This window comes from Hemiscyllium ocellatum, chromosome 14 (genome assembly GCF_020745735.1).
Source record: "Hemiscyllium ocellatum isolate sHemOce1 chromosome 14, sHemOce1.pat.X.cur, whole genome shotgun sequence".
Classification (NCBI taxonomy): Eukaryota; Metazoa; Chordata; class Chondrichthyes; order Orectolobiformes; family Hemiscylliidae; genus Hemiscyllium; species Hemiscyllium ocellatum.
The window spans coordinates 36287796-36311559 of NC_083414.1; the positions used below are offsets into that span (position 1 = coordinate 36287796).

A 23764-nucleotide genomic window follows, 5' to 3' on the forward strand; every position below is an offset into this window, starting at 1 on the left:
AGGAAGGGTTTGGAGGGATATGGGCCGGGTGCTGGCAGGTGGGACTAGATTGGGTTGGGCTATCTGATTGGCATGGATGGGTTGAACCGAGGGGTCTGTTTCCATGCTGCACATCTCTATGACTCTATACCAATGTCAGTGAGTCATGTGCAGAGTGCTACCAATAATGACCCAGTTTTAAGCTGAGTGGTATACTTAGTCCTAAGAGGAAGGACCAATATTAATGACTGGCCAGAAATATGCCCTTACCTATCCAGGGAGTGGGAGTTGCCCTTTTGGAAGGGTGTTTAATGTGGGGAATGAGAGTTGTTATTCTTACCGTGTGAAGAGGACAGTTGCTGGAACAAGTGCTCCATGTGATGTGGATGAAGGAGCCCACCTCATTCAGACCTCTATAAGATTCCACCCACAATACTCTGTATGAGGTTTATAAAGTTCATATAATGTAAAATGGGAAGCCCAGACCGCTGCGGCCAGAGCAGATTTGCCATTGCACCATTGTGTGTTCATCTTCAGTTCTAATACCGTATTTGCATCTGATCCTGAGATTTTTTTTCTGCATCATCAGTCTGACTTGAAGTTGAATTTGCTATTTACTGTCAGAAAATCACTCTTTGACTGGAGCAAGTGATTTATTTAATGGTATTTGTTTATTCTGATTCCACAGAAAACACATCATGTATATTGTATGTAAGTACTATGGCTATAGGTTATGGTATTGTATGACTTGATAACAGTAAGCAAAGTTCTTTTGATTCCAGCATCATTGTCAGTTTATCAAAGCATTTGCTGTAATTTATTATTGGTTATATTTTAAGAAGCATTTCTTTCTATTTCAGCAAGTTCAAACATAAGTTTTAATAAGATGCTCAATGTATATGTTCTCCTCTGCCATCTTATCCTGGTTTGGTTGGATTTTCACATAATTTCTCATCGGTATTGGTCAAAATTGACATCTTGTTGTATAAGTTCACCAGATGGTGGAAACAAAACTTGTTCATGCCATTCAAACATTGACTGGTCACTTGCTGCTTCCTTCAGCTTACGTATGAACAGTTAGTCACGTAGGCAAGGTGCTGCAGTTTAAGTCACCCACTTCTTGAATTCTCACTGCTGATGTCCGCAATGGGAGGTGCGGTTTGATGGCCAGAATCTCATTCCATTCATCGTAATCAAAAAGGTAGCTTCTGGTGGTGGGAGCAAGAGATGTGCAGCAATTCAGAATGATTTGGGACATATCACTGGAATAGGTCAGTCATAAAGTTTGGAATGAAGCTATTGAGGCAATCAAAATCTAGAATGGGAACCTTGCAAACTTGATACGAGGGATTAGAGAGCCAATGGAGTTCCTCAAGGACAGAATGATTGTAGAGGCGATTGCATGAGATTTGTCTCTGAGCCGTAGATTGAATACATTTAGGATTAATGTGGGCGAAGGGAGTATTAATCCTTGAGGTGACAAATATAAACATTAAGAGGGAATCAACATTCCTTGGCTCCAGCTCTTAATAACCCGTTTTGAGATATGCAAAACTTCATGCAAATTTCACACAAGAATTTGAAAGTCGTAATGTAACTTCATGATGATGCAAATAATGAATTCTACAGTTTAAAACTGATAACCGAGGCAATGATTGTTATTCAACTTAGAGCTAATAGAACTGTATGTAACAGCTTGCTAACCCTTTGGACCTGCCAGAGATCTTAAAAAGTAAAAGATGCTACGCGACCTCCGCAAGTCTACTTCCACAGGAAAATGGTCACTCACATTCAGGGCCTGCCAATGTAGAAAAAGAGGCAACTGTCAGTTTTAATTTCACTGTCATGGGAAAACACATTAAAAAGAAGTTTGCCTAAGCTAGGCATTTAGTCAGAGAAAGGCAAAAGAATGAAACTTCATAAAAGTCTTGCTTTTACACATATTTCCAGTCCCACAGTTAGTTCTAGTCCCTTTTGTGAAACTTGACATTGAGAAGCAGTAGGCTATCTGACTGTAAAGAACATCACAGTCAAGATGAACCCTGTCCTCATCCAATGTCCACTCATGGACAATTCCAGTAGTTGTCACAATAGTTGGCTTTGCCCCAGCTCCTGAACTCAAAGCAACAGCCACTGTAGTCAGATGTGTTCAATTCCTTATTCCACAGCACCTTCCATGCCCATGGTTACTGTCACCTGGAAGGACAAGGGTAGCAGATGCATAGGATAACATCACAACCTGTGTTCCCCTCCAAGTCCCTCATCATCCTAACTTGGAATGATATTGCTGCTCTTTAACTTTCAATGGGTCAAAACGTCTGGACCTCCTTTCATCACAGCACTGTGAATATAGCTATATCACTTGGATTGCAGTAATTAAAGAAAGTGGGTCACCACCACCTTCCAAAGGGCAATAAATGCTATTCCAGCAGCAATGCTCACTTCCCGCATACTATAAGATATGAACCACAGTAACAATTATTTCACATCAGTTACAGTTATAGAGCTGTACAGCACAGAAACAGATCTTTTGGTCCAACTTGTCCATACCAACCAGATATTCTAAATTAATCCAGACCCATTTGCCAGCACTTGGCCCATATCCCTCTAAACCCTTTCTATTGATAGCCAGATGCCTTTTAAATGTTGCAATTGTACCAGTCTCCACCGCCTCCTCTGGCAGTTCATTCCATACATGTACCACCCTCTTAGATCCCTTTTAAATTCTCCCCTCTCACCATAAACCTATGTCCTCTAGTTTTGTACTCCCCTCCCCTGAAGAAAATACCTTGACTATTCACCTTATTGATGCATCTGATAACTTTATAAACCTCTATAAGGTCACTCCTCAGCCTCTGATGAAAACAACCCCTGGCGAAAGTGAGGACTGCAGATGCTGGAGATCAGAGTCAAGATTAGAGTGGCGCTGGAAAAGCACAGCAGGTCAGTTCAGCATCTGAGGAGCAGGAAAATCGATATTTTGGGCAAAAGCTCTTCATCAGGAATAGAGACAGGGAGCCTCCAGGGTGGAGAGATAATTGGGAGGGTGTGGGGCTGGGGAGAAGATAGCTAAGAGTACAATAGGTGGATGGAGGTGGGGATGAAGGTGATAGGTTAAAGAGGAGGGTGGAGCAGATAGGGAGATTGGCAGGTAGGACAGGTCATGAGGATGGTGCTGAACTGGAAGGTTGGAACTGGGGTAAGGTGGGGGGAGGGGAACTGGTGAAGTCCACATTGATGCCCTGGAGTTGAAGTGTTCTGAGAGGGAAGGTGAGGTGTTCTTCCTCCAGGTGTTGGCTGGTGAGGGAGTGAAAACAATCCCAGCCTATTCAGCCTCTCCCTTGTACATCTTTTCTGAACCCTTTCAAGTTTAAGAACATCCTTTCTACAGCAGGGTGACCAGAATTGAATGTAGTATTCCAAAAGTGGCCTCACCAATGTCCTGTACAGCTGCACCATGACATCCTAATTCCTATGCTCAATGCACTGATCAATAACGGCTAGCATACCAAGTGCCTTCTTTCTGATCTGTGAGTCAGAGACTTTTTTTTGGGCTTACGATATTTATGAGAAAACAATGTTACTATACTTCTGATTTAACTTATTATGTAAGGAACAAATGGAAGATTAATTATTTGTATACTGAATATGGAATTGCTCAGTTAGAAAATGAATCCTTAAACCTTTTAAGAGTGTTCAAGCAATTAATACTCTACAGGCTATTCAAATGCAATAGCAGGAAATATTGTCTTTCCACTTCCTGATTGAAGTCTTTGATCGTGCTTCTTGCCCTAATCCTTGTGTAGTACCATTGTCATGCTCAGGTTCGATCACTGCCCTTTGACTATTCACTCTCGAACACCCTTCCTTCTCCTTAAATTGCCTCCAGCTCCAAAAACCATCTGCTTGAGGCATGGTGGCTCAGTGGTTAGCACTGCTGCCTCACAGTCCCAGAGACCCAGGTTTTATTCCAGCCTCGGGTGACTGTGTGGAGTTTGCACATTCTCCCCATGTCTGTGTGGGTTTTCTCTGGGTGCTCTGGTTTCCTCCCACAGTCCAAAGATGTGCAGGTCAGGTGAATTGCCATGCTAAATTGCCCCATAATGCTCAGGGATGTGTAGGTTAGGTGCATTAGTCAGGGGTAAATATAGGGGAGGGGAATGGGTCTGGGTGGGTTACCCTTCAGAGGGTCGGTGTGGACTTGTTGGACTGAAGGACCTATTTCTGCACTGTAGGGATTCTATTCTTATCTGCTGTACGTGAAGCTTCCTGTCCTTAAATTAGCTCCCACATTTAACCTTATAATATCCACTGGATTTTTACAGTAATTAATTGGGAGTAATATCTGGAATTTGATAATATACTGTTCTTCATTTCTCCATCACCACCTTCTCCGTTCCTTGAAAGCCAAGCTACACCATTCATTTCTTCACTCAGTTCCTCACATCAATTCACTGACTCTGGTTTCAAAGCATCCTACATCACTACACATGATTTTTTTGTGTAACTCAGCTGTGTTCTCTTGTTCATGCAGTTATCCTTTTCATACATTTGAGCACTCCATCCTTTATGTCAGTCACATCCATGATGCTGTCCTACCATGGTTCCAGTTTTATTGTCCTTCCAAAGTAGCTCATTCCTTACTTTGGCTGCTGCTCCCATCCCAATATACTCACTCTTGATTATATACCAAGTCTTCATCCAAATCTCTCTGTTGTTCCTTCCTGACATGCTGTTCATAAGTGACATCACTTGTACACACAAAGACACCCAAATATAATTACCTGCCACTACTGGTTTCACAACTAAATTTCTCCTGTCCTACAGCTTAACAAGCATCAAGAACATGATGATGTAGAATTTTGTTTACTATAAAGTTGTAAAATCAGCGTGTTCACTTCCTGCTAAAATTTATAGCACTTTAAGCCCTGACTTTATCTTTTTCCCTAGTTGCCCACTCTGTCTGTGATCGGTAGTACATAACAATGGTATCCCATTTAATCCAAGTTAAGATCCCAACTCCAAATCCTAACAGCCAAAACTGTTTATTCCCACTTATGCAATAAAGCCCACTTCTGTCCATGTCACCCAATCTCATTCAATTGCAACTTAATCCAAACACTACCACCATCTGTGTTATCTTATACTAGCTCCCCAGTCGCCTATCAATCTGGTTTTCTCTAATCTTTATTCACTCCCCATCCTGTAACTTTTGAGCTCAAAATTCCTTAATCCATTTGCAGGTTCTTTCATCATTCCCCCAACTTTCAATACCCAATCACCAAACAATAGTCCCTTATTTCAACTCAGGCCTTTGCATCCTACTCCCTAGCTCATTAATCTTATTGTTGTGGTTTGTTCGCCGAGCTGGAAATTTGTGTTGCAGATGTTTCGCCCCCTGTCTAGGTGACATCCTCAATACTTAGGAGTCTCCTGTGAAGCGCTTCTGTGACGTTCCTTTGGCATTTGTAGTGGTTTGTCTCTGCTGCTTCTGGTTGTCAGTTCCAGCTGTCCGTTGCAGTGGCGGGTATATTGGGTCCAGATCGATGTGTTTGTTGATAGAATCTGTGGGTGAGTGCCATGTCTCTAGGAATTCCCTGGCTGTTCTCTGTTTGGCTTGTCCTATAATAGTAGTGTTGTCTAGGTTGAACTCACGTTGCTTGTCATCTGTGTGTGTGGCTACTAAGGATAGCTGGTCGTGTCGTTTCGTGGCTAGAGTCATGGCACTCATCCACAGATTCTATCAACAAACACATCGACCTGGACCCAATATACCGGCCACTACAGCGGACAGCTGGAACTGACAACCGGAAGCGGCAGAGACAAACCACTACAAATGCCGGAGGAAACATCACTGAAGCGCTTCACAGGAGGCTCCCAAGCACTGAGGATGTCACCTAGACAGGGGACAAATTCCCAGCTCGGCGAACAGAACCACAACAACGAGCACCCAAGCTACGAATCTTCTCACAAACTTTGATCATTAATCTTATGTTAATTTGGAACCACATTGGTTTCTTTGCTCTAAGTCTGCCTTGCTGCCTCTATCCCTTCCAAGTCTCCGCTCCAAGGCTTGATCGTGCCTCCGCTAACTAGCCTCCCCTTGCTGCTGCATGCTTCTACTTTTTTTTAATCTCTCAGTGACATTGTGACATTTTATTGTGTTGTAATATTACTATTGCTATTTCAGATTGACATTGCTCTGTGTATTGAAATATTTTACAAGTAAATCCTCATTTATTTGAAAATTTCACCTTTAACCATTTTTTGTACACTATTCTCAAATGCTGACAGAATTATTCAGTGTTTTCCAGAAATTGTGCAGAATTGCCATATAGATGGATATAATAGAATTACCTGTCTTTCAGTCATGCCATAAGCTTCTTTGAAGTTAAATATGTTGGCTGAATTCGGAATGACTGCGTTTACTAATTTTTCTCCACGGAGTACAATCCTGTGTTTTTTTTAGACATGAAGGAAATGTGATTATAAAATAATTTTTGTATACTACTGAAGGTACCCCACCGGTGCACATAATTGGAAGATAACCAGCATATGGTTATTGATAAAACAGGAAGAGGACTGGGTATTTACAAAAGATATTCTGCTCATTGAAATCAGTCTGAACGTCCTAATAAAACATCAGACTGCTGATGAAACGTTGGAGATGTGAAGTTCACATATGTATTCATGTGAAATCTGATTGCACATGTGGAACAAAACAGATTCACTCAACTTGTGTACATTTAATTTAAACATAAGGATACATTTTAACATTTGTTGTGGCTGCTCATTTCTTCCATATCAGTTGTGTGTATAATTTGATGAGAGGATCAGATTGTTTTCTCCTTCCTGTTACTTGCTTCTTTGCATTCGAATTGTTGATGAGGAATGAATCAGCAAGGTTTTGTCTGTATGTGTTGGGTTGTTGTTGATGTTTTCAGGCATCAACTGAAAGACGAGAAGGATATTGTGATGACCTGATTGTCATCTTTCATCAATTAAATCCCTTTAATGTTTTTTTGTTTTTATTAGATGGAATACAATTTATTTTCTATTTTTCATTAACATCAGTGGGATTATTTTCTTCAATATGTGTATGCCTAATTCTCATTCAATGAATGCTGATTTTTCTGCAGTTAGATGGATGCGACAGATTAGAGTTTCCTCCTTTCCCTGTCTTGCATTTTCTGCAGCTATTACAGCAATATCTTGAATCTGCTAATAAGTGGTCATTGGAAGGATATGATCATACTAGAGATTTGTGAGGATGTTGCTATGAAGATTAGATAGGTTGGGTTTTTTTTTTGGAACAGATAATTACAGTGTATGAAATGATATGGGGCCCAAATGGAGCAGATAGGAAAGATGTACTTCTCATAGCACAGATGCCAATAACTGGGGATCATTAATATAAAAGGATTAGAGGGAAATTGAGATACTTTATCACTCAAAAGGTTATGTTGTTTCACTGACTGAATGGTGGTGGCAGAAAATGTCATATTTACAAAATACTAAGATATACACCTTAAGTGGCAAGACTGGACTCAAATCTGCAAAGTGGGATTAGGCAGCATAGCTACAATGTGTGAAGTGATTTCCGTCAGTGCCTAGGATTGTATAACCGGATATCAATCTTGATGTTTTTCTATTTGCAGAAAGCCAGGCTAGAGGTTACTTTAGTTAATGTTATATACTTGCTACTTCCTTGTTGAGATTTCATTGTTCAGTTTTTTTTGGAAGAGGAATAAGGTTATTGTTAAAATTTGCATATTTAATAGTTTACATTATTCTTCTTAAAAACAACTGAAATGCAGAAAAATCCCTATCTATTTCATTGTCTTACATACCATGAAGAGTTTTTCTACTATATCATCTACCTCCATTCTAGCATGCTTGTCACTCAAATATCATTTAAACCATTCTCACATAAGGTCAGAATGATCTTTCTGCCCATTTCTTTCCAAGTTCATTTACTTTCTCACCTGTCATATGCACAGTGTGTACTATGTTTTACTGTTGTATCGTCATTATCTCCAATTAGCCAAATAAAATTGGTATCATTTCTCAATCTGATACTTGGCCATTCCTTCCTGCGGACGTATTCACAGTCTGCATTGAAGTCTCCCATAAGTATGAAATACTGTTGAAGCAAGAGGATATGATTTGCATGAATCACAAAAAGCTAGCAACCATGTTCAGCAAATGGAAAGCAAATAGAATGTTATCATTATTTCAGAGATACTGGAATATAAAAATAGAAAGGTTTTGCTGTAACTGTGCAAGGCACTAGTTATATCACAGTTGCAACACTGTGAGCTGTATTGGGCTACATATCAATGGAAAGATATACTGGTATTGAAGGCAGCCCAGAGAAGGTTTATTAGGTTGATACCAGGTATGGAGGGACTGTCTGATAAGGTATGGAGGGACTGTCTAATAATGAGAGGTTGAGTATGTTGGGTCTGTACTTATTGGAATTTAAAAGAATGAGAGGTGACCTTATTGAAATGTATACATTTCTTGATGGACTTGAGGGTGAGGGAGGGGCGATTAACATCAGGGGAAAGGGGTAGGGAAAGGGTTTTAGGGAGTGGACTGAGGGAATAGTCATTATTGTTAGGGAGTGAGGACAGAGGTGGTTAGGTACATGATCCCACTGAACACAGAAATGACAGCAATAAGATGATGAACATTACACGTGCAGTCTTAGGACATTTATACTTAAGAATTTAGCATTTACTGCTGTTAGGAAGGATGCATGATTTGACATCCCCTAACTATCCTCCAGTAGGAGGGAGCAGTTGGATTTCAGGTACACTTCGCATTTTTGAAGAAGCTAGAATTTGAATAATCAATAGAAAATGTGGAACTGGATCCTAACAGTAAAAGTAGAAATGGAGAGGCCAACCTTCTTGTAATTGTCACTCCTTGCAATATCCTGTTTTCAAGTTAAAGTCACCTTAGATGGTTTTCAACAGTTAATATTGCATTTATTTTTAAAGCTGACAAAGCAATTTTCAAAAATATTTGTGGAAAATTCAATGGCCCTTTTATCTGATTAATTGGGTTACTTTGTAGTTGTTTCTAATTTTTGTACTTTGAACCTCCATGGGAATAATTAATTTTACATTCCTATCTGTTCCTCATTCATTCATGCATTTCTAATCTTTTACTTCATAATTGAATGTTGTTTTATGAATACAATTTTGCTATTTCATAAATATGACACACACATTTTGCCACACAATGCAAAGTATCATTTTCAAGTCTGACTCTGAGGTATAATAGACATGTGCTTAAGGGAAGCCCTGTATGTTTATAGTTTATTAGTCTGTCTGCCCATTCATCTGAATTTCTCTTGGCATAAGTTGTTGTGGTAACATTTGGTCCGCTTATTTAGTATGTGATTACTATATATCACAATATATGGGGATAGTGTGAAAAGTGTAGATAATGTAAATGTTCAGCCATGGTACAGGATCAAAAGTCCAGAGGCCGACCACTTGCCCTAGTTCTTATGTTTTTCAAAACATTTAGTCAAAGTGCAATAATCATTCTTAATAATCCACTTTAGGACCAGACTACAAGTACCTTTGCTCTCCAGCGTTGTTTCATTTCCACATAAACATCGTATAGCCCGTTCAGTTCACGGACTGCTGAATCTGGTGCTGTGTGTTGTGGGATAATGACAAAGTCCCTTACAGCTTGGGGAATAGCAAAGGAATTGAGTTATCATTGGAATTTGTCATAAGTAAGAAACACAAATGATTACATTTCTGCAATTCTGTAATATTCAACAAAAAGAAAAGACTGACCTCATTAATGTCGAAGCACAGAAAAGTCCCAGTTGGCTTGAGGAGTTTGTGCCAGTTGACTGCAAGAACAACTCAGCAAGTTCCACTCCTTCCACCCTTTTCCCATAACTCTGCAAACTTTTCTTATCAAATACAAATCCAATCCTGTTTTGAATAGTGGTAGTGCTTTGGCAGGGAAATGAAAAATATTCTGAATTCAATCATTTATTAGATGTTGTGTTTGGGCTGTTTTGTTAATTCAAGGTAAAATGGAGGAATGATGAGGACTATGTGATCTCCAAATTCTACCCATCAATAATTCTGGGTGTCTTGGTTATCATAGGGATAAATTAGGGCCTAGATTGAGGCCTACTGCAGGCAAGGACTTGAAACAAAGACAAGAGTGGCTTGGCTAATTACAGACAGGCTTTCTATCTCAGATGTTTTGTTGTTGGACAGAAAGAGAATGGGAGAGACCAAAGGCTACAGTAGTGTGGTCAACAGAGAAATGTGTGCCCCTTTCTGTGGGCTACCAATCAGTATGCAGTTTAGAATACATACACTGGTCAAAGATATACATCCTGTGACAGTCTAAAGACCCTTAAAGGTTTGCACAGAGGTAGCCTGGGGAAGGAATGCCTGAGAGTAAACATTAATACTGGCAATTAGTTTCAAAATTCTCTAAAAACTGAGAGAAATGTCTTTTGACAGTCACTTGATGTTCCAACTTTGTTAAATTTGGAGGAGTGGACCCACTGGATGCTGGGAGTGATTTGGAATTGGTTCCTGTTAAAACTGTTAATCTGCAGAGAGCAGGATGTAAAGTATAACTGCAGTACAGAGATTTCAGTAATGATAAAGGAGAAAATCTTTTCTACAGTTTAGAGTATAGTCTATGGGTTAGTTGCCAACTAAGTGTTATTTAGTCATAGAGTCATAGAGATGTACAGCACAGAAACAGACCCTTCCATCCAGCTCGTCCATGTCGACCAGATATCCTCATCTAATCTAGTGCCATTTGCCTGTGCTTGGCCCATATCCATCTAAGTAAAAACAATGACTGCAGATGCTGGAAACCAGATTCTGGATTAGTGGTGCTGGAAAAGCACAGCAGTTCAGGCAGCATCTGAGGAACAGTAAAATTGATGTTTCGGGGGACTTTTGCCCGAAACGTCGATTTTACTGTTCCTCGGATGCTGCCTGAACTGCTGTGCTCTTCCAGCACCACTAATCCAGAATCATATCCATCTAAACCCTTCCTATTCATATACCCATCCAGATGCCTTTTAAATGTTGCAATTGTACCAGCCTCCACCACTTCCTCTGGCAGCTCAATCCATACACACACCACCCACTGCATGAAAAAGTTGCTCATTAGGTCCCTTTTATATCTTTCCCCTCTCACCCTGAACCTATGCCCTCTAGTTCTGGACTCTCCATGTCTATTTGCCTATTTATCCTATCCATGCTTCTCATGATTTTGTAAACTCTATAAGGTCACCCCTCAGCCTCCAATGTCCAGGGAAAACAGCCCCAGCTTGTTCAGCCTCTCCCTATAGCTCAAATCCTCCAATCCTTGCAACATCCTTGTAAATTTTTTCTGAACCCTTTCAAGTTTCACTATACCCTTCCGCTGAGAAGGAGACCAGAATTGCATGCAATATTCCAAGAGTGGCCTAACCAATGACCTGTACAGCCATATTATGACCTCCCAACTTCTACACTCAATACTCTGACCAATAAAGAAAAGCATACCAAACACCTTTTTCACTATCCTATCTACCTGTGGCTCTACCTTCAAGGAGCTGTGAACCTGCACTCCAAGATCTCTTTGTTCAGCAGCACTCCTTAGGACCTTACCATTATGCATGTAAGTCCTGCTATGATTTGCTTTTCCAAAATGCAGCACCTCACATTTATTTAAATTGACCTCCATCTGCCACTCCTCAGACCATTGGCCCATCTGAGCAAGATCCTGCTGTAATCTGAGGTAAACTTCTTCGTTGTCCACTACACCTCCAATTTTGGTGTTATCTGCAACCTTACTAACTATACCTCTTATGTTCACATCCAAACCATTTATATAAATGACGAAAAGTAGTAGACCCAACATGGATCCTCGTAGCACTCCTCTGGTCACAGGCCTCCAATCTGATAAGCAACCCTCCAGCACCACCCTCTGTCTTCTTCCTTCGAGCCAATTCTATATCCAAGTGGCGTGTTCTCCCTGTATTCCATGAGATCTAACCTTGCTAACCAGTTTCCCATGGGGAACCTTCTCGAGCGCCTTACTGAAGTCCATATAGATCACATCAACTGCTCTGCCCTCATCAATCCTCTTCATTATTTCGAAAAACTCAATCAACCACTGATGCTTTTCTTAAAATTGGAAATCTTATTTTCAGACTCCTTTGAGTTGGTAATTGGGAATTTCAATCACTTTTTTAAAAGTTACTTGATCTTAATTGGGAATGAAACAAATGAATTGTGTGAAATTTAGATTCAATGAAGTAAACTTTCAGTATCAAAAATGTGCTGATTATCTGACTGTTCATTCTCATTGTGCTTCATTTTCAGACCGAATCTTTCCTTTCTACCTAATGTTTCATAGTTATGTGGTATTGCATTATTTATTCTTTTTCATTTAATTTGATACATATAATTAACAAAAATAATGTATTGCTGAAAAAATATGCTTTGGCTAAGATTTTCATTTTGCACTTAACAACACATTTGACAAAAATATAAATTCAGGGGTAAAAACACCATTTATTCTGCATATGAGGAGTGTGCTAATGATGGGCAAGTGAACTCTGATTGGTAGAGGCATTGCCATGGGGAATGCACCTATTAATGTTGATTGACAGTTAACAGCTAAGTTTTGTTTAAATTTTAAACCAGGAAGGAGAACTCTAATTGATCAGGACATTATCCTGAGAATAAACTAAAAATGCTTGTCACTTATTTTATTAATTAAAACAGGCACAGTGCATGTACATGTTCTTTCTGTCTGCAAATCACTGGGCCGTTTTGTATTAATACATGTAACTTTCTGTTCACGCAAGTGCTTCATACTGTGAACTCGACTGACAATCCTAAATTTGTTGTCATCGAATTTCCTCATACATTCAGAATTATCCAGCAACGGTTATCCAGTTGAAGATTCACCGTAGTGAATGTTAGACACTGTAGTGTGAGTTTTGCACATGTGAATTGGTTGGCTGCAGGCAATATTGTGCTTGTTGTAAACAGCCAACAAGACACAATATTTGATACAATCCATCAGTCTTTAGGATGTAGGGGCTACATATGTGGAACCACACCATAGCTGAAATTCATATACGACATCACTCCTTTCTATAATAGACAGCACATTGTTTTTGGCTTCACACCACTTGTGTTGTTACTTCACAATAGTAAGGCAAAATGGCAAACTTTACCTGTTGCTCCAATTTTTGTGATGCCTTACCCTTCCAGCAAAACCTGAGATGGACTGGGCATTTCTTTGGACCAACAGTGAGCACTTTAATGCCTTCAATTAGTTTGTACGATATAGAGCAAGAAATGATCAGGGTATACTGTTTTGTTTAAACTTAACCAAAGCTTGGCTGTTACCTATCAATCAGCATTAATGGGTGCATACTCCAAGACAACACCTCCACTGCTCAGGGTCCATTTGACAACCAATCAGCACTGTTACCTCCTTCAGTAGTGTTCCAAGCTCTGAACTGGGTGGCCCAGGTTCAAATTGAACCTGCTACAAAGGTTGATCAAGGTGATTAGAAACTTTCTGCAGTGTAAGTGTTGGTTTTTCCCTTGAAATGGTATTCTAGTGAAATATTCCAATGAGTGCAAGATGTAAAATTTCACCCACATGTCTTTTTTCAGCAATGCTCATTTATGGTATGATCATGCAAATATATGTACATAAAAGGTAACAGGTAATTGTGAGCATCAATAAATACAAACAATATTATTTATTTCTGTCTAGATAAGTAAAAATAGTTAATATATTAGAATTTAAGAATCCCATAGTTAATATAACTTTTAAATTCTAACTAGTTTAATAGCTGTTCGATAATCTTACTGCAGGCAAGCAGTAATTCAGTCACCAACTACAGCGAATGGTACAGCCTTACACATCCAGATCCTGATCCAGAAAACTCCCAGCCTGTCTGCTGAATTGAATTGAATTGAATTAGCTTTACTGTCACATGTATTCAAATGAGTGCAGTGAAAAGTTTAAAAGCCACCATGTACAGTTGATGTTGGACAGCAGCACACTCTAGCATCCTATAAGAAAACACAACTTTTCTAGGGTAGGGTGGTCAGAAAAGATTTGTTTCTGTCATAAGACTGGTCACTTATGCTGGAACATGAGTCAACAGGGATGTTGAACATGGATGGGATTTAGTTTGATTATGATATCCCAAACTCTGCTTCTCCTGGCTGGCTGCTTTTACCTCAGCTCCACAAAATTGCAGATTTGAATTTTCTCTGAATTTGAATTGAGGTGAATTTGTATATCTTCATATCAGAAAACTTTTGGGTGTGGCCTTAGAATTCCTCCTTATCTGCACAGCTAGTAAATGACACCTGAAGAAACACTGCAGGGAATAACCAACTATAGCAAACCATATTATTTGTTAGCTTACAATGAAGAACAAAATATTTTGAGGGCCAGTGTGAAATCATCCTCAACTGCCCCAGAAGATTTCATATCTTTTTACTTCTACAAGAATACAACTACTTAAATTAACTTACTGGTATAACGCGATGAAAACCATACCACATATGGCTCCCTTGCAAAAATGTCTCCATGATGATCAGGGTACTGGTAAATTCTTTTTACTGTTAACAGTTTTGGCCTAAAATACAGATAGAAACATGTACATTAGAACACTGTCCTGCAGTCTAACATTTTACATTAAACACAAGCAAAGATTGTGTTTTCAAGCTTCCGCTTTGGATAACAAACTGAATTAAATGCTGCAACATTTGACATATTTTCTTTCAAACACAGAAAGCTGACATTTTTCCCACGTAGATTAGATTCCCTTACTGGCCCTTTGGTCCAACAAATCCACACCGACCCTCTGAAGAGTAACCCACCCAGATCCATTTCCCTCTGATTAATGTACCTAACACTATGGGCAATTTAGCACGGCCAATTCACCTGGCCTGCACATCTTTGAACTGTGGGAGGAAACCGGAGCACCCGGAGGAAACCCATGCAGACACGGGAAGAGTGTGCAAACTCCACACAGACAGTCACCCGAGGCTGGGATTGAACCTAGATCCCTGTCCTGTAAGTCAGCAGTGCTAACCACTGAGCCACCGTGTGTACTTCATGAAAATATTGAATTATTGATACCTTCATAAAATAGTGGTTTTGTGCCTACTGAATATTTGATGTGTGATTAAAAGTAGCTTATCACAGCACTTTCAGCAGTTTTCAGAAAGGATTCATAAAAGCTTAGGAGCAATTCAGTGAAGGAAAATAAAGATCTGAGATGAGATGACATTAGAGGCAAAGAGTCAAACAGGTTGGAAACAGACTCTTAGGTGCAATTTGTCCATGATGGTCAAGTTTCCCAAACTAAACTAGTCCCATTTACCTACATTTGGCCCTCATCTCTCTGAACTTTTCCTAGTCATGTACCTGTCCAAATATCTTTTAAATGATGTAACTGTATCTGCATCTGGCACTTTCTCCGGCAGCTCTATCCACATATGAACCACTCTCTTTCTCCTCTTGCCTTAAGAATATGCCCTCTAGTTTTGAACTCCCCTATCCCAGGGAAAGACCTTTTGCTATTTGCCTTATCTATGCCTCTCATGATTTTATAAACCTCTACAAGGTCGCCCCTGAAATTCCTACACTCCCCTACTTCCAGCCTCTCCCTATAACTCAAACCCACCAGTTGCAGGAACATCCTGGTAAATTGTTTCTGCACTCTCTCCAATTTAATAATGTCCTTACTATAGCAGGGGAACCAGAACTGTACGCAGTATTCCAAAGGTGGCCTTACCACCGATAATTTAGTATAAGGAATGGGAGAAAATATTTTGATAAGCAAGTCATAGGGGATTAGGCAGCACATTGGAGTAATGCACTGCCCCTTGATCTCTCAAATGACACTAAAATGTAGGATGCAATTTCTTTACCTGCTTGAACATAAAACAAATTTAATAATTTAATCAAAACACAAAGCACCTATAATTCAGCACTTTTGATATTGAATTCTTAATTAATTTCAGGCAGTTATTCATTGATGAATAGATTATAGTCACTAAAACAAATAATAAGCAATGCTAATTAAAGCATTATATAGAACATAGAACATTACAGCGCAGTACAGGCCCTTCGGCCCTCGCTGTTGCACTGACCTGTCATACTAATCTGAAGCCCATCCCACCTACACTATTCCATGTATGTTCATTTGCCTGTCCAATGACGACTTAAAAGCACTTAAACATGGCGAATCTACTACCGATGCAGGCTAAGCATTCCATACCTTTAATACTCTCTGAGTAAAGAAACTACCTCTGACATCTGTCTTATACCTATCTCCCCTCACTTTAAAGTTGTGTCCCCTCATGTTTGCTGTCCCCATACTTGGAAAAAGGCTCTCCCTGTCCACCCTATCTAACCCTCTGATTATCTTATATGTCTCTATTAAGTCACCTCTCAACCTTCTTCTCTCTAATGAGAACAGCCTCAAGGCCCTCAGCCTTTCCTCGTAAGACATTCCTTCCATACTAGGCAACATCCTAGTAAATCTCCTCTGCACCCTTTCCAAAGCTTCCACATCCTTCTTATAATGCGGTGACCAGAACTGTACACAATACTCCAAGTATGGCCGTACCAGAGCTTTGTACAGCTGCAGCATAACCTCCTGGTTCCGGAACTCAATCCCTCTATTAATGAAGGCCAAAATACGGTATGCCTTCTTAACAACCCTGTCAATCTGGGTGGCAACTTTCAGGGATTTTTTAAAAAATTATTTTCTCTTACCACCCATCGGTTGTACTTGTTTATGTACATCATCCCTGGTTTGCTTATCCAAACTGGTGCATGAAACCACCACATCAGCCATGACCATACTGTAGACAGGATGTACTGCTTCAGGTACACTCTGTTGTTGCTGAAGACTAAATACAACCACTTGTGGGCCAACAATTCTACATCCAAGCTTTTTCAGGTGATTGTAAGCGTCTCCCTCAAATGGGTCACATATATAAAGTGAGCTGTCTTTTACTTTCAAGTTAAATACTTCATCTTCATGTATCATCTGCAGATAATCCTCAGATTTAAATTCTTTAATGGCCTTATATGCTTTTGTGAAATATTCAGAATCTTTCCCTTTTGATTTTATGAATTTTACAAGAAAGGGTTCTGACTTGGCAGAGCTTGGCATTTTCACAACCTAAACGGGATGGGGTGATTAAGGTGCATGGGGGGTTGATGATGGAGTGAGGGTGAGTGGGGGTGATGAAGATGGTGATTAAATATTCTGTATTTAAACTACTTAATATTTTACCAAGGTATACTTGATGCTGGGTGATTCTTCAAGTTGATAAATGATAAAGTTTACCAAAAGGTACAAATGTTTTAAAAAACTGAAGATAAAGCAGAAACTATTCAGATTTATTTTAGTCTCGATCCCTTCACCTCACTGTTCAATTAATATTTCCCTCTGGCTCTTTTAATCAGCTTTCCTTGCCACTCAAATTTCTCAGTGAGAGAGAAGCCCTTCTTTCAAAGTATTATTGCAAAATATTGTAGCTTTTCTAAACTGAAGGAAGAAAACCTGTGATGAACTTGAATTGCTCAAAAATGCAGCGGGTACATTATTTAACTAACAACAAGTTTTCGCTTCATATTATTTGGCATATGTACTCAGTTGGACATATCACAAAATAAATCCAAAATCTGAAACTTGCTTTTAATGGACTGATTAAATATTTCAAAAAATAATCAGCATGTGTGTTTTGTGAACTTGTGTTATTTGCTGTTTACACCTATAGAATCCAGGCACTTTATGTTCTTTATTATTTATTTTTCCAATAAGAAAATGTGCATTCGGAATACAAAAGTGAGGTGGAACGTTACCTGTAAATGAAAGCATACTGTTCTTTGTAGGCCTTTCGTCCCAAGCGTTTGCTAATGACAAATTCGTATTCATTACCGTTGCCTTGGCTAAGGTAAAATATTAAAATATTTAACAATTTAGATTGAGTATACAATTAAGTAATACATTTATTTTACATCACAAGTAAAGTCCCAATCTGTATGTGTGTTCTATGTTCTGAGTACTTGTTTTTCCCTGTTGGCTTTAGATGGATGGTCCCTGTAATATACACCTTGAGATCCTTGATTGGGGTTGTTACCCTTGGCCAGTCAGAGAGCATTGGCTGACAGATATAAACAGGGGATTCAAAGTCTCCTCATTTCAGGGACTGATTCTGAGCTGGTCGGCCACAGCCAGTATACTGTACACATGTAAATAAAGGATGACTTGGCGATTGAATACTGCCATTTATGGAATTATTTCAGTCCCACATATTATTGCAGCTGGTCAAACTACTTAGTTTTAAACAAAACAGAATTATTTACAAGATTACCAAATGAAACACAAACAAAAGAGAACAGAGTACAGAATAACAACCTATCCAAAAAATACAACAGATTATACCAACTTAATGATGCTGTTTCAAATATTTGCAACAATCCCTATTGACACCCCTTGGCATGGAAGGTAAAATGAAACACAAGGTCCCATGGGAGAGAAGTCAGAGAGAGAGAGGATCAGAATGGACCTGCTTCTTTCATGTAGCTGTTTCTCGGACAGGACCCTCAAACTGCCTGACTGCCTTCAGTGAAAAGCCAGACTGCCAAAACCAAACCAAACCAGAGAAAAGCTGAGCTGGGAGAACTGGCTACTCCCCTTTCATTGTACAAGTTTTTTTAACTTAAAAGCCTTTTTTTCTGAGTCAGTATCTGTTAGCTATAACCAAATTGGCCCTAAAACCCATTGGAACCCAGACATTTCGGAGTCTATGTTTTTACAACCTCAAAAAAAACAAAGAAAACATAACATAGAACATCACATAGAACATAGGACAATACAGCACAGAACATGCCCTTCAGCCCTCGATGTTGTGCTGACCTGTGAACTAATCACCTTGATTATAGGAGCAGTGCTGTCACAAGTGGCTTCAATAAGGAACAGTAATGAATGCAAAGTAATGTACCCGTTACTTTATAGAGAAACAAAAACTTCTCCATAGTCTTACTTATTCAGTCTTTCCATTAGCATAGGAAATGCTTTATTTCTTGAATCCTTGATTTCCATCATCAACATTAGATCACAACGGGAGATTACCTGCAGAAAATGACAGGTGTGCTGAGTGGATTATATATAATTATCTGTGAAAGGATTCTACACTGCTGTCTCAGAGATTGATTGACACAGCTTTGTGCTGTACCCTAGGGGTAAGAATCAGATTTGGGGAACCCATGGGAAAATTGGCCTGAAGTTTTCCGTATAACACTTGTTGAAGAAGACATTCTCACAAAAGTGCAGAATGTGCAAAGAAAGGTTACCAATGATTGCTGACATCCTGACTGATCCTGTTTGGACAATTTGTCACTGTGGCTGGAAACATAAAAACCAACAAGAACAAGAGCATTCAGGGAGCAGAATATCACAAATAGACTGAACAAATCAGAAAATCAGAATAACGTTTTCAGAAGAGATTTGCTGTCTCTGATTTAAGCTGAGCATCGTTTACTTATTTTTCTCAAATTTCAAACAGATTCCATTCAGATTCTATTTGAAACAAGAAATAACTACCTTTATGTAAATGAAAGAGCTTGTATTTATTAAGTGCCACTCATGAACATGGGACATCTGATATACTTTACACCTAGCTAAATATTAATTAAACATAGACACAACTGCGGAAAAATTACACAGCCAAATTAAGCTAGTAGACTTCACAAACAGCAATTAAATGCATGTCCAAATCCTCTGTTTAGAAGAGTTGATTGCAAAAGTTGATTTAGAAAGGTTTGCAGTCAAGAGGTTGCAAGCAACTTTCTGTTTTCCTTGACATGGTTTACCAAGATTTTCATGATTGCCTGAGGAGGCAGGCGGGTCCTCCATCTATTGTTCCAAGCTTCCCAACCCAGATATGAGTAACAAAACATAGGTTCTTAGCGAAACACATGATGAATCTTGCTGTAAATGTTGAATTTATATTCAAAATTTATATATATTTAAAATAATCAATTGTAGTAAAGATGATTAGAAGCATTGAAAAACATATTGATTGGCCTATAATTCATATTTTCTGATCTGTGTTTTTCACTGCCTCACAATCCAATCTTTCATTACTTTATTTCTCTTTCTATGTCCACCTAAATTTGCATTATGAATTTCACAACCTTCAATCATTTTGGTTAAGGAGCGAGATAGTATCATGCCCTGTTCATTCACATCCTAGATGCTTGGTTTCCCTCGCTGTGATGTAATCAGCTTACATTTCCAGTAAGTTACCGTGCAAAGCTTTTAAAAATCTAACATGCAAGGGCAAGTCTAAAAACACTTGGAGTCAATCCTACAGCAAGTTATCATTCACTATTTCCTTTTCACTTTGTCAGTCAATTCTGCAAGTGTAACCTTTAGAATTGCAGCTGTGCAGCCTATAACACAAGCATCCTAAACCTTTGGGAGTTCAAACAAATGCAGAGCTTGAATCTATAAACTTCCTAAGAAACTCTGGCACTATGCTGCTTGATCTGTTATTGTTGGTTATTATTTTTAAATACTGCTGCTTTGATCATTCTTTATGGATTTTCTAAGCTTCCTATTGAAGCCAAGCTCAGGCATTCCATTCATGGGATTCCCCATGAGAGGCATTTCACCAATTGTACAAAACAAAGTGTATAAACAAAGTGTATAACTGCTCATCAGCTGCAAGTTCCACAAGATGTTTTTTCCTTCAAGTGTAAGTATGATACTGTAACCCCATCAAAGGGATATAGAGTCATACAGCACAGAAACAGACCCTTCAATCCAACCAGTTCATGCTGAACATACGCCCCAGCCCATATCCCTCCAAACCTTTCTTATTCATGTACCTATCCAAATGTCCTTCGTTATTGCTGACATTATTGGACTTACAGTTATTGCAACTTCAGATTGAAAATAGTTGCATTCTGAACATGAGGTTTAACTGAGATTGGACGATTTTTATCTGCACAATTTGGAGGTTATAATTACTTTCAGGATTCCAAAGCTGGGATTGAAAAATCACCTGGGAATCCTGGTTGTCAGCAGGTGGCTGGTTTGTACATTATGTGGATGAGTAAGTGAGTGCAAGACTTTCACATGCTGTCAGCAACTATCTAAAATTCACTGTCTGGGTTTACAAATGAAGGATGGTCACTGCAACTAGATTCTGAGTAAGTGTTTGATCCAAAGATACTGCATCAGTCAAGCAGCACCTTCAGAAGAGCAAGGAAGAAAATTCAAGAAAAGTAATAATGGCCCTTTTCACCACAAACTGTAAGACAATCTGAAATTTCTTTTATCTGTTAATACTATTGAGGTATTCACATTAACAATATAGTTACGACAGCAACATTTTAGTTGATACTGGGACTTTTTTATATCATGCACTAATTCCAGTTCCAGCTTTTATTTTACTCAAACTAATGTCTGGAAATAACTTATGCTTTTCATCCTACACAGCTGTTTCTACTAAATAACTGGAGAGGGCCATAAGCAATTCTCCATTCACAATTCAGCTGTGTCTTGAAATCTGATCATTTGTAAAAACATGTTTACAAAGTAGTAAATTATAATTAATAGAAGAATTCTTTACATCAGTCTTGTATTTATTCAGATTTAATTTGATTTAGTCAAGATCAATAAAATCTGTCAAAAAGTAATTTATCTGAATCTTGAGAGTCAGAACATAGTTTAAGAATATCTGAAGAGAAATGTCTCAAACTCACCTTCACAAGCACATCCAGGATTCCTTCCTTGGCTACTTTTGATTTTCCAAATGATCTCACGTTAAAGGAACAGATTTTAAGAGTCTGAATTCCATGTAAGCTAGCAAGAAAGAGAGCACTCTGGAGAAACAGCATCTTTACCATATTGAATTATTTGGGAGAGATACCAACTAGTGTCGGAACACGTTCATTAATGTGGTAAGAATTCCACTATCTCTGTCTTATTTTAATTCAACTGACAGCACAACCCTGTTCCTTCCTCCCTTTGCTTTCTTAGCCAATGTGTGGAAGTAGCCAAATGTAACTAGTTGCAAGTTTGGAATGGGAAGTGCTTTGCATTTATACTGACACCAAAGACTAAATAAATCACTTTTTAAGGCAGTGGTTTTATAATATGATGTAAAAGTGGAAAGAGGCAAGTTATCTCTTGTCATGAAATGATTATGTAGTCATGAACTACTACTAAAGTGCAACACATATTTTGTTGGCAACAATTTAGTGATCTTTAAACAGGATGCGACTGGCCTCCAATTACCTGCAACATGTGCCCACATGTACTAATAAGATCTTCACTCCCTTTAATGTTAATGTTGTTTCTGATGTAACAAGGAGTGTCACACAATGGTTAAAAATTCTGGGAATCAGAGTAGCATTAATCTCTATTAGATTAATATAAAAATCTGAATTTGTGTTATATTTTGCCATTACTGAATGTAATCTGTTTTTCACTTTTTCACCAAAGTCCTGGAAATGAACGTGTACCTCTCCTTCGCTTTGCATTGAGAGTGCTGTGTTCAATTTGATAAATCAAGTAGCCTTACCAACTTGTGCACTCATGTTTTGATGAATTCAATGGACTAGAAGGCTGTCTGAACACTGTTTCATGGAAAGAGCATCAAACAATCAGATAAGTTGTTAATTGAGTTAAAACATCAGAAATAGGGTAACAAGCAACCGTGCCTGGGGAATGGCATTATCCATGCTAAATTGAATAAAATGAATGATAAACCAATAAAGTTAAAATGAAGCTTATCTGTAAGGGGAATGAAGGTAATGGTAGTGAGTATCACATCAAAGGAAAAGTCTAGAGAACTTGCAGAAGCTATTAACAACTACAAGTGAGACAGAGAACTCAAAAATCAAAGTCCACAACTAGGACCTCCTAACATACACCAAAACTCCCCTCGTTGTGTTAGGATACAAATGAGAGTTACAAATGGATGCAGCATGCTCTAATGTGGGGTTCTTTCTTGGATTCCTGTGTGAAAGTTAGTGTAAATGTCTGGAAGTTTATTAACCAGTGACTGCTTAACATCTGTAGTTTTGTCTTTGATAGTGTAAGCATTTAACCATTTTAGTGAATTCTTTTTCTACAAGCTGTTTTTAATGTTGTGAATTGTTCTGTTTCTTTTAATCATTTTTGTTGTTAAACTTTTCATGACCAAGTCTGCAGGATTGAGTAACTTTCTCTCTTTTCACTCCTGAGACTGGTTATAACAAAACTTGACTTTTATTTAAAAGATGTCCTTTTCGACAGAGGGTGGGAAGTGCCCGGGGAGATGGCAGAAGCAGATACAGTAGCCAAGTTTAAGTGGCATCTTGACAGATACATGAATAGACAGGGAATAGAGGGTTACAGACTATGTAGAGACTAAAGGATTTTAGTTCATCGTGTGTGGGCCAAAGGGCCTGTGCCTGTGCAATACTATATTTTGTTTCTTTGCTCTTTGTAGAATTCAATATATACTTGATCATAAGTAAAACTATTTGAGAAAATAAACCAAACTGGTCTCTTATGGTAACAAAATTGAGGAGTTAATTTACTTGAGTGAGTTTACAATAATGCTACAAAACCTTTCAAAAAGCCAAAACCCATCCCTGCAAACCACAGTAGCATGCTGCACAAGGTATGAGGTGGGAGGTGAAACGAGAAAAACAATATAAAGAAGAATTATACTTT

At 38.7% G+C, this 23764-nt stretch overlaps 2 protein-coding genes across 4 annotated transcripts in view; one reads left to right on the top strand and one right to left on the bottom strand.

Moving 5' to 3' along the window:
• Nucleotides 1–694: 694 nt before the first annotated feature.
• On the bottom strand, nt 695–22145 carry LOC132822127 (deoxyribonuclease gamma-like). 3 transcript variants are annotated; one of them, XM_060835176.1, is made up of 9 exons: nt 21805–22145; nt 19077–19165; nt 17893–17979; nt 14541–14644; nt 9574–9686; nt 7965–8122; nt 6337–6433; nt 1684–1777; nt 695–1187 (listed from the first exon to the last, which is right to left on the bottom strand). In XM_060835176.1, exons 1-9 carry the CDS (start codon nt 21946–21948, stop codon nt 1108–1110), a joined length of 966 nt encoding a protein of 321 aa, XP_060691159.1. In that variant the 5' UTR covers nt 21949–22145; the 3' UTR covers nt 695–1107. The 3 variants fall into 3 exon arrangements, with proteins under 3 accessions (XP_060691159.1, XP_060691161.1, XP_060691160.1); XM_060835178.1 differs by lacking the exon at nt 1684–1777; XM_060835177.1 differs by lacking the exons at nt 695–1187; nt 1684–1777 and adding an exon at nt 2127–2175.
• The window catches only part of abhd6a (abhydrolase domain containing 6, acylglycerol lipase a), a 120997-nt gene continuing 118535 nt past the window's right edge, over nt 21303–23764 (top strand). Inside the window, exon 1 of the mRNA XM_060835175.1 lies at nt 21303–21352. The gene's annotated coding sequence lies outside the window, so the exon portion shown is untranslated. The remainder of the gene's footprint in view (nt 21353–23764) is intronic.